Genomic DNA, 21,571 nt, shown 5'->3' on the forward strand with positions numbered 1-21,571 from the left:
CTGGGTCTGCGCTGGAGCCAAGCCCCGGGAACGGGCGTGAGCCGGCTTGAGGCTGTGAGAGAGGGCCGGGCCCGATTGCCGGGGTAACCCTTCCCCCCTCGTCCCGCCCTCCCGAGCCCCGCCCCCGCCCAAGCCGGCTTCAAGACCGCCGATTCGCTCGCGCTCTGGGCCGACGTTGACGCCGCGCGCTGCCTGCCGCCCCCACCCCGCCTTTACTAAGATGGCGGCGATGGCTATGCTCGCCTCAGTCCCGCGCCGCCAGCCTTAGAAAGATGGCGGTGACCGCGGGCCGCTTGTTGAGCGGGACGGGAGGTGCGTAGCTCGGGCGTGGGCTGGGCAACAGAGGCCCAGGCTTCGAGGCCTGCCTGCAAAAACGGTGAAAGGTAGGAAAATTATAGAGGTTAGAGAAAAGATTTACAAATTAATTAACTTTTTATAAAACAATTTATGTTTTAAAAGCAACTTTTTTTTTTGCTGGAAATCTAGATTTGAAAAGAAACACGCAGAAAGTGGGAAAAAGAAATGAAGAGTTTGGAATGAAGATGGCGGCCACTCACCTCAACTCAGAAGCATTAGGCCCGCCCACACACGCACCGATTGGTCAACCGTCAGGTCACTGAACTGTAGGATTGGTCAATCGTCACGTCACTCGACTCTAGGATGGCCCGCCCGCACACGCAATGAACCCGCCCCCGTGACACAGCGATTGGTCGACTGTCGGGTCGCTCGACTGTACGATTGGTCAACCTTCACATCACTCGATGCTAATGAGCGGATAATGAGCGGAATTTTGAACGTTTTTTGGATACCGTCGTCCGACCAGAACGTAAATACGCCTATGAGAGTCCCCTAATGATAAGCTTTCTTTTGATATAACATATGTGTCGGTACGCTCTATAACTTTTGATTGTATAGCCGGACGGACTATTAGCATAACCCTCTATTCTCTTCTCCCCATATGCTTGTCCCCTTAAATGCATCTATACTATTCGCTTCAACTGCTCCCTGTGGTAGCGAGTTTCACATTCTCACCACTCTTTGGATAAAGAATTTTCTTCTGAATTCCCTTTTGGATTTCTTGGTGTCTATCTTATATTGATGGCCTCTAGTTATGCTCTTCCCCACAAATGGAAATATTCTCTCTATATCCACTCTATCAAAACCTCTCAGAATTTTAAAGACTTCTATTAGGTCATCCCTGAGCCTTCTTTTTTCAAGAGAAAAGAGACCCAGCCTTTTCATCCTTTCCTGATATGTATATCCTCACATTTCTGGTATCAACCTTCTCTGCACCCTTTCCAGTGCCTCTATATCCTTTTTATAATATGGTGACCAGAACTGCATGCAGTGCTCTCAATGTGGTCTAACCAAGATTCGATAGAGGTTTAGCATAACTTCCCTACTTTTCAATTCTATTCCTCTAGAAATAAACCCTACTGCTTGGTTTGCCTTTTTTATGGTCTTGCTAACCTATGATGCAACTTTTAGTGATTTGTGTATTTGTACTCCGAGATCTCTTTGTTCCTCTACCCCACCTAGACTTGCACCCTCCAAGTGATAAGTGACCTCCCTATTCTTCCGACCAAAATGTAATAGCTCACATTTATCTGTGTTGAACTTCATTTGCCAATTATTTACCCATTCTGCAAGTTTATTAATGTCCTCCTGTAATTTGTTGCAGTCCTCCTCAGTATTGACTATCCTCCCCCCACTAATTTGGTGTCATCCGCAAATTTAGAAATTGTGTTTTTGATTCCAAAGTCTAAATCATTAACATAAATTGTGAACAACAGTGGTCCCAGCACTGATCCTTGTGTAATACCACTACCCACCTTCTGCCACTGTGAATAGCTACCTTTACTCCCACTCTCTGCTTTCTGTCTTGAAGCCAGCTAACAATCCATTCTGCTACTTGTCCCCTGACTCCACATGCTCTGACCTTATTCATCAGTCTATTATGGGGTACCTTATCGAAGGCCTTTTGAAAATCTAGATAAATTACATCTACTGCATTACCATTGTCTACTCTCTCTGTTACCTCTTCAAAAAATTCAATAAGGTTGGTCAAGCAAGACTTTCCCTTTTGAAATCCATGCTGACTATTCATTATTATACTTTTCATTTCTAGATGTTCTTCTATTCTCTCCATTATTTTTCCTACCACCGATGTTAAGCTGACTGGTCTATAATTCCCTGGACATGTTCTATCTCCCTTCTTAAATATAGGTATTACATTAGCTATCTACCAGTCCTCTGGCACTACACCTTTTTCTAACGAATTATTAAATATGTGTAGTAATGCCTCTGCTATCTCTTCTCTAGATTATTTTAAAATGCAGGGATGCAATCCATCCGGACCAGGGGTTTTATCCTCTTTGAGGTTGATTCGTTTATTTAATATAGCCCCTTTTTTATTTTAAATACACTTATCTCATTACTCATCTCATCATCCAATATCATGTCCATCTGTTCTATCTCCCTGGTAAATACCGAAGCGAAATAATAATTTAATATTTCTGCCATCTCCCTATCGTTACCTGTGGTATTGTCCTGTCTATCCCTTAATGGCCCTATTCCCATCCCAACCTTCCTTTTTTATTGATGTGCCTGTAAAATATTTTACTATTTTATTTTATGTTCCTTGATAATTTAATGTCACACTTCCTCTTTGCCTTCCTAATTGTTTTTTTGACTTCTTTCCTAATCCCTTCGTATTCTCTCTGAAGAGACTGGGGGAGCATCTTGTGGGACAAGTACAGTAGATCACTTAAGAAAGACACTATGGGCTCACAACTGGGTGATAATTAGTTTGTAGTTATAAGTTGTGTTCAAATCTTGGTGTGCAGAGTGGTCCTGTGGTAGCTGATGACCTTGCAATGGCAGGTGACAATTATATCAATGTTGGTCTTTGGGCAGAAGTTATTGAAGAGTGGAAAGACTAAGACAGATGCTGGACATGACTGTTAATGTGGCGCGGGGTGGGGATTGTTCAGCTGAAGTGCTGTTCAATGAACGGCTGCTGAAAAGCATTGGCTTCAAGTTTGTCTTGAAGCCCTCCTATTTCTTCACTATCCTTGATGTCATTTGTTTTGTCGTCAACATCTGGTTGAAGTTTCTTATCCAATGGTGCTTCAAGTGTTGTCCCCATTGCAGAGCAAAATTAAGAAGTATACAGCAAACCACTATCATATGGTACACTTGTCTGAGCTGTATTGGAGAAAGCCACCAGGTCTGGGAGGGTTGCCTGAGCACACCGCTGATCGACATAGGAACATAGGTACAGGGGTAATTGACCCCTTGAGCCTGTTCCATAATGCAATTAGATCATGGCTAATCTGTATCTCAACTCCATTAACCCGCCTTGTTCCATTTCTCTTAGTACCCTTACCCAACAAAAATCTATCAATCTCAGTCTTAAAAATTTCAATTGACACAGCATCCACTACCCTTTGTGTGAAAAAGTGCTTCCTGATTTCACTGCTAAATAGCCTTGCTCTAATTTGCTTTAGCAAACATGGCATCAGTCACATGTTTGTTGCAAGCATGAACTGCCAGCTGACTGATATTACCTGTTGAGCCTCGAAGGAGCTAGAGGCAAAGAAGCTGAGGGCCACAGTGACCTTGACTGCACCAGGCAATGCAGTGCCTGCTGTGACAGTGGCTTTCAGTTCTTGTTGCAGTAGGTGACAGGTCTGTGACAGTTTCCATGAAAAAGTGCAACCTCCTTATCCACTGCCCCTCTGAGAAGCACAGATATATAACTCTGGGCCTACACACTGTGTTGGGAGGGCAAGGCTTTCCACAAGCTCTGCTCTTCCTCTGTGGTCTCCCAGGAGCTGCCGCTTCATGTGGTCCTTTCACCTATCGCTGCTGCTCTTCTTCCTCTAACCAAAGGGATTCCCATTTTCAGAACAAAGAGCATTACCAGTACCCCCTTAAGCTTCCTGATGGTTATCCAGTTGCTACAAGAAAAAGTTACTCACTGGATACACTTACTGAGTCACCAATCAAGCTGCATTAACCCCTAGTGCTCTCAGTTGAATCTTGAGTTTTCTGTGTGGTTGGACTTGGAGGGCTTTGTATTGCTTCCTTCCTTCTTCTCATTATACAGGACCAGGATGTACTACCCTAAGCTTTTCCTAGATGCACCTGTCCCTTTACTTCCCTATGGTATTGATTCATTTTTATTGTTTTTTTATGTACCCCGAATGCATGATGTTCACTTCTGTGCTTGAAATACTCATTCACTTACATTGAACTGGTCATTAATGGCCCAGAAATCATGCCTGAGACTTTTCCTAGAATAACTCTATAATTTGTTTTCCTAGTCCTAACCACCCCCCTGAAAATATCAGCTTTCAATAGAATTCTATGGCTTTCCTTGGCTTAGTCCTTACCAAGATTATCACCACAAAAATCTCTTGCCTTAGCTACTTTTGCCTCAGGTATTTCACTGTTACAGACTAATATTTATCGTTAACTTGCTGTAAGTAGTGGGACGTTGATTTCTTTTTAAATTTTATTTTCCTTTTTTATATTTTTGTGGGTTTTTTTGTAGTAGTGATTTGTATTTGAAAATTCTGAAACAAAGAAGTTTTATTTTAAAGGAGCAGAATTATTGTTGTCACGGGAAATAAATGATCAAAAAATATAGCAGAGAGTGACAGGCTGCATGATTCAAGAGTATTCTACCTATTTGAACCTGACACCAAAACAGTCTGTCTTTCTCAGCATAGAACTTTTATTGCATTTAACAAAAACTCATTACCTCCAAAAAGAACATGGATCTGAACAGAACCTGGGCTTGTAACTGTGAGACATTCACTAAATAAACAAATGTTTGATAAAGAACGGAGCACTTGTAAAGAATTTAAGCGTGTATTTACAGCCTGTTTATTACACTTCACCATGACTGCGGAACCTCTACTAGGCGTTAAATTGCCATGTTGCCAATAAAATGTACAAAAAGCACTTTGGTTGAGAAAACATTACTATTAAATAGTAGCACACTGCAACCACTACTCTTGTGTTAGTTTCTGTGCTGATATGTTATGCACTTTGATAGATTTTATGCTGAATGTGAACATCTGAAACCTTTGGCTGAAAATCCTCCAGATAAACACTGACAATTCCGACAGCAAGGGGCACAGCTGCTGTTGTCACTTGTTGTTCTGGGTAAGACATAGTTAAAGAAGGAACACAAGTTTTCCTATCTTTAAGTAACACTTTAGTTGTTATTTTATCACTGTTTTACAGATGCAGTGTATTTTATTACAGTAGTATTAAAAGTTTTAGTATTTAAAGTTTTTGTCTTTGTTTGGCAGTTGATTTCAGTCTTAATTTGAATAAAAATATTCTAATGTCCCAACTAATATTTCCTTTATAAAGTCCTCCAAATGTTCTCCCAGTTCTTTGCTATTTTGCTTCCTTTTAATCATGGCAGAGTTTTAGAAGTTTGCGATCAATTGCAAGGCTATATTATGTCCTAATACTTAAATACTGTACAATTTTAAATATATGTTAATTTGACTAGCCCTGTCTATGCCACAAACTGTTTGCAACTGAGCGAGTGGGCAGACAACCATTATCTGTACAGTCTCTAGTCTGATTGTTGTAGGTGTACAAGAGTGGCCTTGGATGATAGATTTTATAAACATCTGAAACCTTTGGCTGAACAATCTTCCAGATAAACACTGACAATTCCGACAGCAAGGGGCACAGCTGATGTTGTCATTTGTTGTTCTGGCAAGACATATTTAAAGAAAGAATACAAATATTATTAATATATATATTATACCTTCCAATTTTTGCCTTTCTCTGGCAAAGTGCTTGATCTCTGCTTTTTACCCATTGCTATGCTACAGCCAAGACTGGACCTTGTGGCGAAGTACAAGATTTAACTAATTTCCTTAAACTCCATACCGGGATCATATTAGTGCTAACATCTTGCACCATCATACTGCCTTATGCATGTTTTAAATTTACAAATAGATGGTCTGGTGATCAATGTATTAAGTTCTGCAGGATTGTAGTTCCGCAGGACATACAGTTATGCCTGTGAGTCTACTTGGTGTGCTCCCAATCGCAACCAACTTATCGAAGAGCTGATTAGATAATGGTTATTTTTCCACATGCAGGGAGATCAAACTCATGGTACCAGACACTCCGGCTACTTCAGTACACCTCCTAGTGGACAGTTATGGTACATTTCTAGTGGAAGACTTGTGGAGAAAATCTTATACCTCGGGCAATGGTGCAGAATTGATTTGAAAGAAGTAGTAACAGAAAAAATGTTGAGTGGGGGAATATAAATGCATAATGCTTAATCATAACCATACAACAACATAATCTTCTATGTATGCCTTGTGTTTGTAACAATGTGTAAATTTAAAGCAATCCTATATAATTGCCATTAATAATTGGAAATGATCACAACCCACCTCAGGTAGGATAGTCAACTAAAGCAAACACATCTGAGCAAGAAGGACTCTGTTTCCTTTGTTATTTCCTATTGCTGGTATTTTCCCAAGGCTTTTAGACAGACATTAGGATCACAGCCAGAATCAAAGAATGATGACGTTTCCCACAACCTGCCTTCAATTTGTTGGTGCTGACTACCAAGTGTGGCGGGATGCTTTTCACTTCTGTTTCATGTGTTTCACTGTCCCCAATGTTCTCAGTTCGACACTGTTACAAGCACCTCCCAATTGTCAAGAAGACAATAAGTCAGATACAATTCCTCATTTGTGTTGAATCAGTCTATCTCGGCGGGGGCAGCACATGTTGCTAATTAGCCCTAGTTGTCCCTTTGTGTGGGTAGGAGGAAAATCGACTAGGCTGTTGGTTCAAATGGCTGTCCAGTGACTCCTGTTGGAAGGTGCAGATGTTCGTTGATGATATAATGGAGTTCAGCTGTAATACGTTCCACGGTCAATCAATGTCTAGTCTACATGACGAATGGCCATTTGGATGAGATAGCAAGCACCAGGGGAACTGTATCTCAACAACATCAAAAGAAGATGTTGGGACGTTAGCAAGAATCTGTGATGAAGGAATTCTATGCTGGCGTCATCTGCAACAGAAATTGAATTAGAATTGAGGTGTAGTTTAAGAAAGAACTTAAAACAAAAACCTGAGTATGTTGTAGTAAAGGATGATAGTTGCATTTGCAGTTAGTTACAACGAGATGACTAACCGTTTATATAGGACTCTAATGCATGTTACAATTGAATCATTTAATAACTACAAAATGGTTTGTTGGCGATTTCTGCTGCTGAATAGTGTACAAACCTCCCTCCAAAAATACGATGCAAATACGGTGCGCTTAAAGCTGGAGAAGGCAACGGCCGCTAGAGGGCAAAACCCACACAAGTCCTGGTGCGAACAATAAGCTGGAAAACTGGTGTGGAGCGGAAAATAATTCGGACTGAGCAAACTGAATAAACTAAGCGAAACAAGCTTAAAGAAGATGTGGATTCTGGTATTTTTCTACCAGTTACTTGCTCGGTTAAGTTTCAGCCATCACCAGCGCCTCACAATATGCTGCAATTAGTCAGCAGTGAGAAGGCACTGCATAGTTGAGGAGGAGGACTAGAAATAACCACAAACCGCATCAAGATAGGATATTCAACAACAAAAAACACATTCGGAAGGATTGTCTGTTTCCTTTGTTATTTCCTGTTGTTGATGCTTTCCTGATGCTTTGCGCACATAACCGTACTGGGTTCGCAGTTAGCATGAAGCTTTTCCCACAGATTGCCCTTCAGTTACGAAAGAGATCAGGAAAAGGAAATGCCGGGAAAAGCGTGCATCGTGCAAAAATCAATGCTTTGAAGTTTTAATTCCGGAGTTAGAAATAGTCAGTAACCGAGCACCGATAGTGTTCTGAAATAAATCCAACCGAGAAAAAATGGAAAGGGGCGTCCCATCAGCTCGGAGCAGTCAATGCTGGAGAGGATGGTGTAGTGCAGGAACATCACTAATCACACGTGCGCTTGTGTATGAGAAATGTAATCCCTAGCCGCCAAATCACCCAGGAGATGTCTCGCTATATGACTTGAGAATTAGTAAACCGATGCGGTGTAGTAAAATGTGAATGACTGAGAAAACACGTAGAATAATCAAATCCCTGGTCTGAACTTTTTCCAAGTCCCTGTTTGTTCCGGACAGGAACAGCGCGGGTGTAGACGACCCTGGCAACATACAATCAAATGTCACCGAGAACCTGCTTCTCTCTCTCTCTCTCCCCTCTTCCCTTCCTTTACAAATGTTTTCCGGCTTTATTGCACTTGGAGCCATTACTGTGCCTCAATATAACGATCCCTGTTTCACAGAGAAAAAAGGACAAGTTAACTCCTAACGCTTGGGATTAAGTCCGTGTCATCGAATCTCAGTGAAATATATCAAAATTAAGTATAATTCTATTTAAATGAGTCATGTGAAAACATCAGCTAAACCTATACATACACCGACTGCAAAATATGTAAGCACATTAACATATCATGGGACGTTGTATGATCTTTGGATTAAGGGTGCGCAATCCTAAATTGCCAGTGTTTTCATAACCTGTTCCCAGTTCCTTAAATGTTGGTACCAAAACTTACTTCCTACGGTGCACGTAAATTGGGTGAAGAGTTCTTCTAGCGGAACTGTAAATATGTTTATAAAAAACCGGCTTACGTTTTCACTATATGGAGGAAAGCTTCACCCTACAGCTCCGAAGCTGCAGTTCTGACTAACCCTTGTCCAGCCCAGCCCATGACGGTACACAGGAAGAAACCAGCAGAGATATTGGTGCAGGAAATCCCAAACACTCGATTACAACTTTAACACTGAAACTACCCACCCGCTCATTTTAACCTTATTATCCCCGAGGATGGCCGCAGTGTCCATAAACTGTCGATACATTTTAAAATATCGGGCTAAGTTATTCAATTAATGATATTTTCCCCTGATAATGTTCGCAGTGACAGGCGGCACTTCAATGTGTGTTGCAGAAACAGTACTCTGCAAAGGCACGCTATTTCAAAGACACTGATGTTGGCGTGGGCGAAACTGCGGCGTGACAGTTCCGTCCATTCATCAGTCGCCAATAATTGGCCGCCGAGGAAAAGCGTGCCCTTCTGCGCGACCAAGCCCAGTGGAAAGTCTTTCAAACCGAATCAACGCTCTGAATTTCATCCCCGTGCCTTTCGCTGCATTCCGTGTAAACCATACAATCGGTGCACCTTTGGCCGGCCGAGCTAGAGATTCTGCAATTTGACAAGAGCATGGGTCAAATTGAAAAGAGTGAGGGTGTGTGTGTTTTTAAATTCCGGATGCACACAGGGGTCGATGCTGCAGGTGCAGCGTGCTGAGTGGCGGCTGCGCCGGGGCCTGGGGGTGAAATTGACCAGCTCCCGGGGGGCGGGGGGGAAGCGGGAGAGGGGGGCGTGGCCGTACGCATGCGCCCTGCTGCCCGCCGGGGGTCCACACACGCGGCTCCGCTTCTTGCAAGCAGAAACACACACACTCACCCAGCGTCTGCAGCCTTTCTATATATATATGTGTGTGTGTACATAAAAGCGGATTCCTCAATGTAGCCGACCGATTGCACGCCGAGTCTGCGTCCTGGGGCGATCGGCAGCACCTTGCAGTCTGCTGCGGGTTTAGAGACTCAAAAGGGGGGGAAAAGGAAAAATATATATATTTAATATATAAAACAGCTCGAGGATGCGGATCCATCCCAGCGAGGTGAAGAGAGGAATCGATGCGATATTGTAGTAGACATGATTTCTGAATTTGTGAGCAGCGCGGTTGCTATTGCCCTGTATCTGAACACACTGACTGCTGATTTCTGTTACGATGACAGGTAGGTATTGTTCTCTTCTCCGTACTTCCTGATTGATCACTTCAAACTGCTGCCAGCTTTTGCCAGGCGATTCAGTCCAATGATTATTTGAGCCTGTGGACGAAGTGAGGGATGCGAGTGGGAAGTGCAAGCTTGTCTGCGATTTAAAACTCTCAGTCTGCAGATGCCGTTTCAGTGGAGCTGTAAATCTTGTGCTCCAATTGGGGTGGGATAAAGATCGTCCATCCATGTCACTCGCTTCGAAATCAAATTGCACGGGGTCCTCGCCAAATACTCCCAAATTCTCCCACTTTTGGGCAATATTTTTAGCTCTCTGAGTCACCAGAAGATGTTTTAATTTGCTGTGCTAGCTGAAATCCGCATGCTTGTCAGCACTGTTTTAAAAGAAAAGTAATTCCTCTTTAAGTATTTGTTTTAAAAATGCATAGCACCTCCGATCGCGAGGTGAAAAAGATGTCAGCTGTGTTGTCTAAGAGACTGTGAAGCCTTCTGTAAAATCTTAACAGTTTAGCTGGTGTTCCATTAGTGAAAACCGCAGTGTTTTGAAGCTCAGTATTGTTGCAAATTGATTAAAAGCGTCCCCGCTATTGTGAATCTGGAGTTTAATTCAGTTTCCGGTGACTTAATCTGATTACCATTTAGTGGCTGCATAATTGGAATATATGAGAACAATCACGCGTGGATAAACTTCAGTGTCTGGGGTTTTCATGCTCTATTTAAATTAAACCTTCCTTGAACTGACGGTACATTGACTTGATCGGTTCAGATTATTCCGAGGGTTTAAGAATGAGTTTGGTGCTGCAAGATTTGAATTGTTCTATTAAAAGCCGATATTCATTCGAGACATTTTTTTCCCCCTGTGCTTCGGCTCAGCTTTTCGAGGGCCTGTCAGGAAAAAAAAATCATTTGGCTAGGAGCTGACAAAAGTGAGACCATTGCCAACAGCGAGCGATGCAGACTGCTTCTTACTGAAGCGTGGCTGCTTTATTTACAGTGAGATGCTTAGAGAAAGGTTTCAACCTTTTTTCATAATCAGTGAGTTTCATTGAAAGTACAGAGGCTTTGACAGGTTAATTTTGTCACATTCAATAATAAAGTAAATCAGCCTCCCTTCTCGCCAAGAAAAGACTATGTCCAACAGTGAGATCTTTGTGTGTGGGTGGGTGGGGGTAATCCTGAGTGATTGGAAATATGTTGAAATTAACGGTATTTATCTGTTGTGCACCGTTAGATACTTAGAAGTAAGGCATGCTTTCTTAAAATTAGTGAGTAATTTGAGACCCGTTAGATCTGCACTGGAGTCCTTCAAAGAGCAACTCTGAAGAACAGAAATGTCAGCTCAGGAGATTCCTCCTGTTGGCCTGTCCTTCACAAATACAACAATAAGCACGTGTGTTTTAAGACAGCAGTTCAGGTTAACTCCAGATAACGGTCTCACCCAGTACTGCTTGTCTGAAAAATACATCTTCGTGTCTAATTAAAATAGAATACGCAGGGGGGGAAATAATACACCAGGAGAGTGGTTGGCTCCTTGCCAACTTTTCAGCATCTTGGAGACAAGGTGCAGAAATATGGGCCCCGCAATTACCCCGTGGGACACTAATGTATCAGCTTAACGTTCATCTGAAATCTCTGCTATTTTAGTGGCGGCGTTAACCTTTTAGAATAAATTAACCCATTTAAAATAAATTAACTCATTTAAAATAAATGGGTTAACGGCTCCACTAAAATAACAGAGAAAAGAATTTCAAAGGAATAGTTAAGAGTTTGTATGCCGGTATCCCATGGAGTCATTTCAGGACCATGATGTTTTGTCACTTAGCCTTGGCTGTCAGTTACCTCCTGCTGAATGTTGCTTTGAATAAGCAGTAGGGAAAGCAGGGTACGACTGGAAGTTTGGCCTGAATGTTGAATGATTAGTTTGCTGTACCTATTCTCAGAAGTTATAAAGAGATGGCAGCTCAGATCAGGATTCCAGGTAGCTCATGATGAGGTTTTTTTAGGGGGTTGGAGGGGAAGGTTTAATTTTTAGTTAGATATTTTTGAATTGTATTTTTCAGCCAGTGATCAGGGGAAAGTGAAGTGTAGAGCTTTCCCCCTGAATATTCCTTCAGATTGTGAAAGCGATTTCAATAATTTGAAAGTAGAATGTTGTCCTCAAGCTAACATTTAACAGACCCCCTCCAAACATTAGAAAGTGAATGTGATAAGTTATAATTACTTCAAGTAAGAACTAGTCTGTTCTCAAATTGATGACTTGGCTGTGCAGTATACTGTTGTAATTGGCATATTGTAATTGGCATATTGTATGACAATCATTTGTACAGCCAGCGGACAGACTAGTTTTTCCAGGGAGAGTGATTGTAATATGTACACCCATGTTTCATTGCTATGGTGTTTTTCATGGGTGCTACCAATATTGTGCTAGCATGCAAAAGTGAAAGGGATAAATGATCATTGTGAGAATTTCACCTTGATTCACTGGTTAAATAATCTTTTAATATTATTCCAAATGATTTTCTGTGAGGTATGCTACGTAAGAGTTACCTCTTGGATCACACAGCACAACTGTTATTAAGACACTTGGAATGTCAAAAGTATTTTTTATATCAAAATAAATACTGTTTACCACATATAAATAAATATTATGTGGTGCTCAATGAATTTAGGACAGTAATGTAGGCTCAGGGTTCAGAAGATGGACATAAAGAAAGTATTTGTATTTATATAGCACTTCTCACAACCTCATCATGTCCCAAAGTACTTTACAGCCAATGAAGGACTTTTAAAGTGTAGTCACTGCTGTAATGTAGGAAATGTGGCAGCCAATTTGCACACAGCAAGGCCCCACAAATTGCATGAATTAAATGACAAGATTATTTGTTTCAGGTGTTGGTTGAGGGATAAATGTTGTGCAGAACACTGGGAGAACTCTCCTGCTCCTCTTTGAATAAGGTGCCATTTTATTCAGGCTAGTATTTCTATAATGCAGTGCGCATCTAGCATATTCAAGTTATGTTGTCAGCTGCATCTCACTATGCCTCACCGTGAGCTCGGTGACAAAACAGCTTTGCATTCATTGAATCACAATGAAATTCTTGGTCTGCTACGTATCACATGATCATTTGTCTTTCACTTTTGCAAGCTGTGCATCTTAGAATATACATACCACGTTGTTCTTCATGAATTCACGACGACAAACTTAGAGAATACCATTGTGCACATGCTCAGAGCTTCGTTCTCCAGGTAGTCAATTTTTTTAATGTCACGAGAGAGCAGATGGCAGTGGCAAAATTTGAAACATTCCCAGGTGACTCAATGGATATAATGTATTTTCACAGGATTGAAGTTATGTTACATCTTGTGCGTAGCCCAACCAATGTGAGATGCCCTTGTCTTGTTCCTTGGATTTTCAGTGTCCTCAAGAGTCAGGTTGGAACCTGGCTGTTGAGAGTCACACTGCTGCTTTCACATTGATGTACATCAGAAACCCTTTGTATCAATACAAAAGTGGTAGTATACTGGCACTGATAAATTGCCCAGTCTTTATTCTCATTGTGATGTAATCTGAAGCCCTTAATTGTATTTTCCTGATAGTCATCCAGTATCCTCTCTGTTATGGGAAGAATGGGTCTCTCTCAATTTGTGGATTAAGCGTGCAAGTCTTGTACAACAATCGATCGTGTGCCCCATCTCTTGAGTTGAAAACAGCCCAATTCCTCCCAGAATGCCATTGTTTACCACTGTGTTCAAGTCTGTACAACCTCATTTACGTAATGCTGTGAACAATGTTTTAGATACATTGCTGCTTGAAAGTTATGGGGAGTCTGACAACTAACTGCTGTCACTCATAAACAATAGCTCCTGTAATCTCTCTTATGCAAGACATTAAAATACTGAATTATATATTCATTTCATGCCAGCGTTCAAAAACTATCCTTGATTTCTGAATCCAGATTCTGCTGGAAGTTCCAACCTATGAAGTCTAGGAGCTAAATTGAACTCCCATCAAATACATTTATAAATTCTGTTATTGAATATAACCAAAACATAATAATATAACTGAAGGTGCAACAATTACACATCTTGAACCGTGCTTTATTTGCAACTTTGGTTAAAAATCTTACCCTCCCCTCCCCTCCCCAAAAGTCCAACTATTCAGTAAGTTATGTTGAGAAAGATTATTTGGCGACAGTTTGGAGAGATCTTGTAAATAAAAAAAAGTAAACTGATAGTGATTTTTCAACCTCTTCAACTCTTAATTTTTATCTTTAATGATTTTTTTTGCACTGCCAACAGTGGCATGAATTTCAGATTAGTAGTTATGAAATTAATCCAATCACTCAAGCGTTTGGATCAGGATATACATTGAATAGTACCAAGCTGCCTGCATGATTGCATACAGTTAAGAATGTGGCCAGCATGGAATGACAGTTTAGATTAGACAGCACAGCAGACTGATTTGAATGAATTTTCATCAGTGTTAACTTTAAACTGGAATTATGAGTTGCGATGCTTATCAGCATCTAACACTGCACCAAATTAATTTCCAGTGTTTAGGACTGAGCTCAACATAGAGCAGCAGATTAAAAAGTAGGTTTTTGAATTCTACTAATAAGCAATCATTAGCAGGTCAACCCATTGTGAACACATTGTGTAGAGCAAGATAACTCTAGTCATATGCAAATACATTTTAAGCCGTATTCCCAGTGCTGGTTGTTAATATGTAGTAATTGAAATTGTTAATAGCACTAAGGGATAATATTTCTAAGCTGGTGCATTATAATAATGAAAAACACCTCAAAATGTTTCCTGAAGATTTCTTTTCTTTGTAATTAAATGTGATGACATATTTAGTTGCTATAATTTTAGATTTAAAGTTGAAATCTGGAGATGTTAACATGTAAAAAATATCCAGTATACTATACAATGTAAACGGTGTGTCTGTTCTAATGACGTATGTAGTAATTGGTTGGGGAATTATAATGTGCTAATACAATTTTCTGTTATTCTCAAACAACAGGTTTTTGGAAACTTGCATTAAGTGATTTAATGTATTTCTCTTGGATCAGACACTTTGGCAGTAACCTTGGTGTTTTGAGTCAAATATGTCAGCCACCTATCAGAAGCCAGATGGGTGCTTTATCAATATTCCTGTCAGCTCTGGTATTACATGCAGTAAATTTGCTGATATGATTAGAAAGTCTTGTTACTTTTCTCTGTTTCCCTTCTGTTTGTAACACTGTTTCCTTTTTGGTTTCCCGACACTGGTGAAATCATGCTAAAACGATTACAACATTTTTTCTCGTATTTAATGCAAATAAATATCAAAGCCATTTCCTTTTAAAATTGCCCAATTGAATGCTAGATGAGCAAATCTTGAGAGGTTAGGGACATTTAATACTGAATCATCTGTAGTGTATCCTGAGTTGCTATTTGCTATGGTGCCCAATGAGCAACTTTCATAGCTGAAGAAACAGTTTAGTACATTGCAAATTCTTGACAGTAGTTACACTCCACTGCCAAAATATACTAGAAAAAGGTCATGCATCTCATATAAGCCTCTCTTCTCACTAAGCTAGAAATTGTTCTTAACATCTGTTTAAAAATAGTTGGCATGATGTTTATAACTAAAAGCTCTATTTTTAATACAAGGGGTTCTGCGATTCTTTTTAAAGCCCAAAATTCTTCTTAAGCAATTGTTTTGAGTTATTGAAATTACAACAGAAAAAATCCATTTAAGAAATTATAAACCAGCACAAAAATAATTTCCTTTTTAGAGTGTCATTACTAATCAGGAAGCACATATGTATTAAGAGCTGGTATGGTAATATCATTGAGCAAGGGTGATAAAAGACAGAGCACAGCAAGTTAAATGCACTGTCAGATACCTTTCTGTTAAGCTGTTTGAAGACCTAAAGTTTATTTATACTAGCTAGAAAGAGATCTAGTATTAGGCATATCTGAAAAACAGAAATAAACTATAAATTGTTAAAAAGGAACCATTATCTGAGTCAAAACGTGTGTAATTCTTTTTTTATCTCTTTCAACACCACATATGTATGTTTGGGTTTGAAAACGGTGGCTTCAAATAATTTGAGTAAATATTGTTCGGTTTAAATATATAATTATATTTCAATAGAGCTTTACAACAAAGCTACAGTAAATCTCTTCCACTAATAATCAAGGTCACTGGTTTGCAGTTTCCATGGCAAAATGCACAGACTTGTAGAATGCTCTCCCCAAAACACTGGTTAAAATTTTGGAATCCCATATAATAAAAAGAGTTTGATTGATTCAATCACTGTAAATCAACAGATGGAATTGTGGAATGCTACCCCAAAACACCACTTAAAAATCCCAGAATCTGTGTAACAAAAAGGGCATTTGATTTATCCAGTCATTGCAAAGGAGTGGCCCTGCTTATAATGATTCCACTCAAGTTATAGAGGAAGACAACTGGGAAGAGTTCACTTGTTCTCAGCTGTTCTTCCCGGACCTAATGATTTTAACTGATGTTCCCATGTCGAATGTCTGGATTCTGGAATAGAATCGACCTGCAATTGCTTTTAAAACAGTGGAACGGAGTGAAGGAGATACAATAGCATTGCTGCACTCCAAAGAATTGGACAGTTATCAACTGGGGGGGTTCCAGTGCATGATTGGTTATTGTACTCAATTCTCCTTGCACAGTAATAGATTGTGTGCTCAGTCCCACTTGTTGAAAACAGAATGTTTTTTCTCATGTCTAATCTTAATAGGATACGGTTTTTACACCTGCCAAATTTGTAGCTAAGTAAACACTCGAGTTTGCACTATGTGAGTTATTGACAAAGATGTAACTTAGCATGACAGTAATCTTTTTGGTCAAGAACCAACTTGCATTCAGAGAATCTTTATTATCCACTGGGCCACAGATTTACTTTATTGTGTGCTCATCCTGGCGAGGGACGTCGGGGCTGGGTAATGATCAGAATAAAGCAATCTCATATCGGCTATAATCCAGGCATGTGCAAAAGAAGCTTCTTTCTATCCTGCTGCAATAATGCATCTGAACCCAACTTGGAAAGAACCCCTACTGCACAAGTGTAAATGTTCTAATTTCCCCACACTGTCCATTCTTGTAGTCCCTCTTCCTCAGGATACAGTTACATTACACTAAAGTTACTTGAAGCAAATCCCTTTCCAGTTTGCTGTGGTTCAGGAGCTAATTTACATGAGATGTTAATCTGAGGCCCTGTCTGCCCTCTCAGGTGGACGTAAGAGATCCCACGGCACTATTTTGAAGAAGAGCGGGGAGCTCTCCCCAGTGTGCTGGCCAATATTTATCCCTCAACCAACACCTGAAAACAGATTAATCTTATTGCTGTTTATGGGACCTTGCTGTGCACAAATTGGCTGCCACGTTTCCCACATTACAACAGTTGACAACATTTCAAAAGTACTTCATTGGCTTTAAAACGCTTTGGGTCGCCCCGAGGTTGTGAAGGCCGCTTTGTAAGTATAAGTCTTTCTTTTTCAGACAGCCAAAACACAACTCCCAATCTGAACCAATAACGTAGGAGGTATATGAACGCTAAAGTAATATCAACACTTTGGTCAGTAATGGCAGAGCTGGTGGATAGAACCCCAGTGGAAAAAAGCATAACAGTGGATTCATTTACTTTTATTCTGTGGGTAGATCATTCTGTACTGACTCAGCAAAGAATAATTTGGAAAACAAACTACAGCATTTAGCAGGAGGAGCTTAAACATCAATTTTTGTTATGATGCTATGCCATTATAATGTCCCAGTGCTGCATGCGGGAAGAAATTTGAGCTGGGAAATCCAAGCTGCTCAAGACCTTGTTTTCACTATGGAAAGGGTCATGTGCTTCAGGTGTGAACCCATCAACTACTGAGGGGGAGGCAGAGATCAGTTCCAGGTCCCAAGTATCCTGAGGAATCAGATACTGATTTGGCCCGTGTTTACATTTCAACTTTAGCATCACAGCAATGTTAACGTTAGAGTATAAATGCACCTTCAGAGAGACAGCCAATTTATTGCCCATTAGTAGTGAACTCACATTTTAAGTTGTGAGCTTGTAGTCACAAATATTTGGATTAGGGTTACTCAAACTGGTTTCGCTTATACTCTTAAGAGTTGCACCATCCAGATTTACTAAATTATGAATATTGTACCACAGAGTTGGGAACAGCATGAAAAAGGCTAATTTAAGATTAAATAGATTGGACTTTCCTGTATCTACTTTTGCACAGTTGACAAAGTTAAATAAATTCCAGAAGTCTTTTTGTCTCTTTCATTGGAGATGTGGCAAAGGTTTTGAAATGCTGAAAAGTTTTTGCATAAAAACAATAGAATGGTAAGGAATTTATGGTGATGAGGCTCTCACTCTGAAAAATGAAAATAGGAAGTGCTTTGGTGAAACAAAAGATGAAGTTTTGCTATTATTACACTTTAAGATTTCATTATTACCTCAAACTGCTATCTACTTTATGTTTGTTCCTATCTGGTTTGCATTTTGCCACTGATGACTGCACACATCAGACATCGGAGCTGGAGTAAAGTGTTGTGGATGCTATAGCTTCAATGTGTTGCTGTGCTTATTCACAGCATGAACTGAGCTACTGGCGCATCTTTAACTGGGGAAAAATGCAAAGTAAGCGACCTCACCTGAAATTGATCCTCCAATGGCAGGAAACAATATTCCCGATCTTCAACACTGTAGCTCTCATTCATTCATGTGGGTAAAGCCACTATTTAAAAAAAAAAAAAATCCTATTAGTATGAGCCTGGTATTGTGCAGCATAATGACATCATGACGCTACATGCTGTGGTGGAGATGAAAGTGTTTAGTGGAGGAAAATAAAGTGTCTGCTGGTTTTATAGGATGCTTTTGAAGTAAAATAACTAAACAATTATATTTGTACTATTGGGTAAACATAAAAGAGAATTCTTTGGATGTTTAATGCTAAAAATCATATATGAAGGCATTGTTTCTGATTTCATTTCATTCTCACCACATGTATAATGCAATGGGGCTAAAAGGATGAAGGTAAAGAGGGTTGAAAGCAGAAGGTGTCTCATAAAACCGACTCATGAGCGCAGCCAGGTAGAACTTGCGCCATCAGTGTTAATTGGCCAAGGATGGTTTCTTTTGATGGTGGTGTAAAATTCAAAAGTCATTTTTAAATGATTTTGGTGCTGCAACTGAGAATCTAGCATTATATCGTGTTTTACAGCACAGAAACAGGCCATTTGGTCCAACTGGTCTATGCCGCCGTTTATGCTGCACATGAGTCTCCTCCCACCTTACTTCATCTTAGGCTATCGACATATCCTTCTATTCCTGTCTCTTCCATGTACTTATCTAGCGTCCCCTTAAATGCATCTATAGAATCTAAACAGAGGCAGTAAATTCACTTTAAAATTATTAACACTGCTACATTGGAGAAGAAAGGATGGATGATTTTCCAGGACCATAATATACTCTGAAGGCTGGATTCTAATGATCGGGTAGTGGGGCAGCGGATGGGATGGGCCAGTTGCCCGATTCCTGAGGTGGGGTGTCCGTTCCATTTCCAGGGCTGGGCCTCATTAACATGTCGGCGGCAAGCTGTAAGCCCCAGTGTCCTGCCGCAGCTCACTGGCAGGAAGGTAGATCCGAGGGGTGGTGGTGGTGGTGGTGGGTGGGCAGAGGGTTATTGCGAACCTGGGCAGGGGGGAGCCTGAGCCGGCAGCGGCCCACATTTTTCATGTGGAGCCTGGAGGAGCACTGCTGCTCCTTCTAGCCCCACAGAAAATAATTTGAACACTTGCCTTTTCTGGCCTCTTCTGCTGTACTGCCAGGCCTTACTGAGGGAAGGGCCCACGGTGCATGCTGCTGCTGTTAAAATTGCATTGGTGTCCTAGATAAATCGTAGGACCCCAATTTGCATAGATTCATAAGAACAGAGGAATTAGGAGCAGGAACAGGAGTAAGCCATACGGCCCTTTGAGCCTGCTCTGCCATTCAATAAGATCTTGGCTGATCTTCGACTTCAACTCCACTTCCCTGCCCAATCCCCATATCCCTTGATTCCTGTAGCATCCAAAAATCTATCAATCTCAGCCTTGAATATACTCAACGACTCCGCTTCCACAGCCCTTTGGGGTAGAGAATTTCAAAGATTCACAAGCCTCTGAGTGAAGAAATTCCTCCTCATCTCAGTCTTAAATGGCCGACCCCTCATCCTGAGACTCTGCCCCCTGGTTCTAGACTCTCCTGCCAGGGGAAACTACCTCTCAGCATCTACCCTGTCAATCCCCCACTGAATCTTATATGTTTCAATCAGATCACCTTTCATTCTTCTAAACTCCAGAGAGTATAGGTCCAATCTACTCAATCAGCTTCATGAGGCTCCTGCCTGCCTCAGATGGGTGCCTGCCTGGGCCACCCAGCAGATGCCCTCAGGAAAATGGCAGAGGAGCAGGAACTGGTTGGTAAGTCCACCACCTCCATTTTAACTCCCATTTTGCCGGGTGGAGGGAGTTAAGATCCCTCTTTAATAGTTGATTTGTGAAAGTGTAGCTGTGGTATGATTCCACATCTCACAAGGTCACCAAAATAAAATCACATGTTGGAATGTGCTAGGCATTCCTCTGCTTCCTCTAAAGGGACTACCCACACTAGGGTGTAAATGTAGAAAAATATATTGAATAAAAAAGACTTACATATAATCTGCACTGACATTTCTCAGCACTTTTGTTGATTGCATAATTACTTGTATGTTAAGTAGCTGATCCACTCGTATTATATCACACATATGGGCACCTATTAGCTGTCCTTATTCATATCCACAGAGAGGAAATGGTGGTTTGGTTTCCACACTGCTGAACCTGCACCCATTTAAGTATCAAGGAGTTTAGCTTTATCAACATCAAAAAGGAATGCCTCAACATATATTGTAATATAGCAATGTTTTTAATATGGATATCATTCCTCATGTATACAAAGTGTCAGCTGTGGCTCAGTTGGCAGCACCCTCACCTCTGAGTCAGAAGGTTGTGGGTTCATAGTCCCACTCCAGGGACTTGAGCACATAAAGCTAGGCTGACACTCCAGTGCAGTGCTGAGGGAGCGCTGCACTGTTGGAGGTGCTGTCTTTCAGATGAGATGTTAAACCAAGTCTGCTCTCTCAGTTGGATATAAAAGATTCCATGGCACTATTTCGAAGAGGAGCAGGGGAGTTACCCCCGGTGTCCTGGCCAATATTTATCCCTCAACCAACATAACAAAAACAGATTATCTGGTCATTATCACATTGCTGTTTGTGGGAGCTTGCTGTGCACAAATTGGCTGCCGCGTTTCCTACATTACAACAGTGACTACACTCCAAAAAAAAAAAGTACTTCATCGGCTGTAAAGTGCTTTGAGATGTCCGGTGGTCATGAAAGGCGCTATATAAATGCAAGTCTTTCTTTCTTTAACTAATAAACAGAGCATTTGCAAGAACCTGAAACTAAACATCAGCTGACAAATTTTGATTAAAAATGTCAACATATTTTAAATAGAAGTAAAAAGAAACTAAATCACAATGTTCTATATTCCCACCATCCTCAATATTTTCTATGTACCTTTCCTCCATGTCAATTGAACCCTTGTGTTTGGCCAAGAGTTGGACAGTCGGCCTGTTGCCTCGCAACTACCAATGCTACTCGTAAATTGCCCAATAAGGTAC

At 40.8% G+C, this 21,571-nt stretch overlaps 1 protein-coding gene across 1 annotated transcript in view; it reads left to right on the forward strand.

The window, feature by feature from the left end:
- Positions 1-9,645: 9,645 nt before the first annotated feature.
- LOC147106305 (protein O-mannosyl-transferase TMTC2-like) overlaps positions 9,646-21,571 on the forward strand; it is a 141,859-nt gene continuing 129,933 nt past the window's right edge. Inside the window, exon 1 of the mRNA XM_086009296.1 lies at positions 9,646-9,850. Within this exon, the coding sequence (XP_085865422.1) occupies positions 9,768-9,850 (83 nt within the window). The 5' untranslated portion in view covers positions 9,646-9,767. The remainder of the gene's footprint in view (positions 9,851-21,571) is intronic.

This window comes from Somniosus microcephalus, chromosome 16 (assembly GCF_052327205.1).
Source record: "Somniosus microcephalus isolate GS21.2 chromosome 16, FLI_Smic_1.0, whole genome shotgun sequence".
In the NCBI taxonomy this organism is placed as follows: domain Eukaryota; kingdom Metazoa; phylum Chordata; class Chondrichthyes; order Squaliformes; family Somniosidae; genus Somniosus; species Somniosus microcephalus.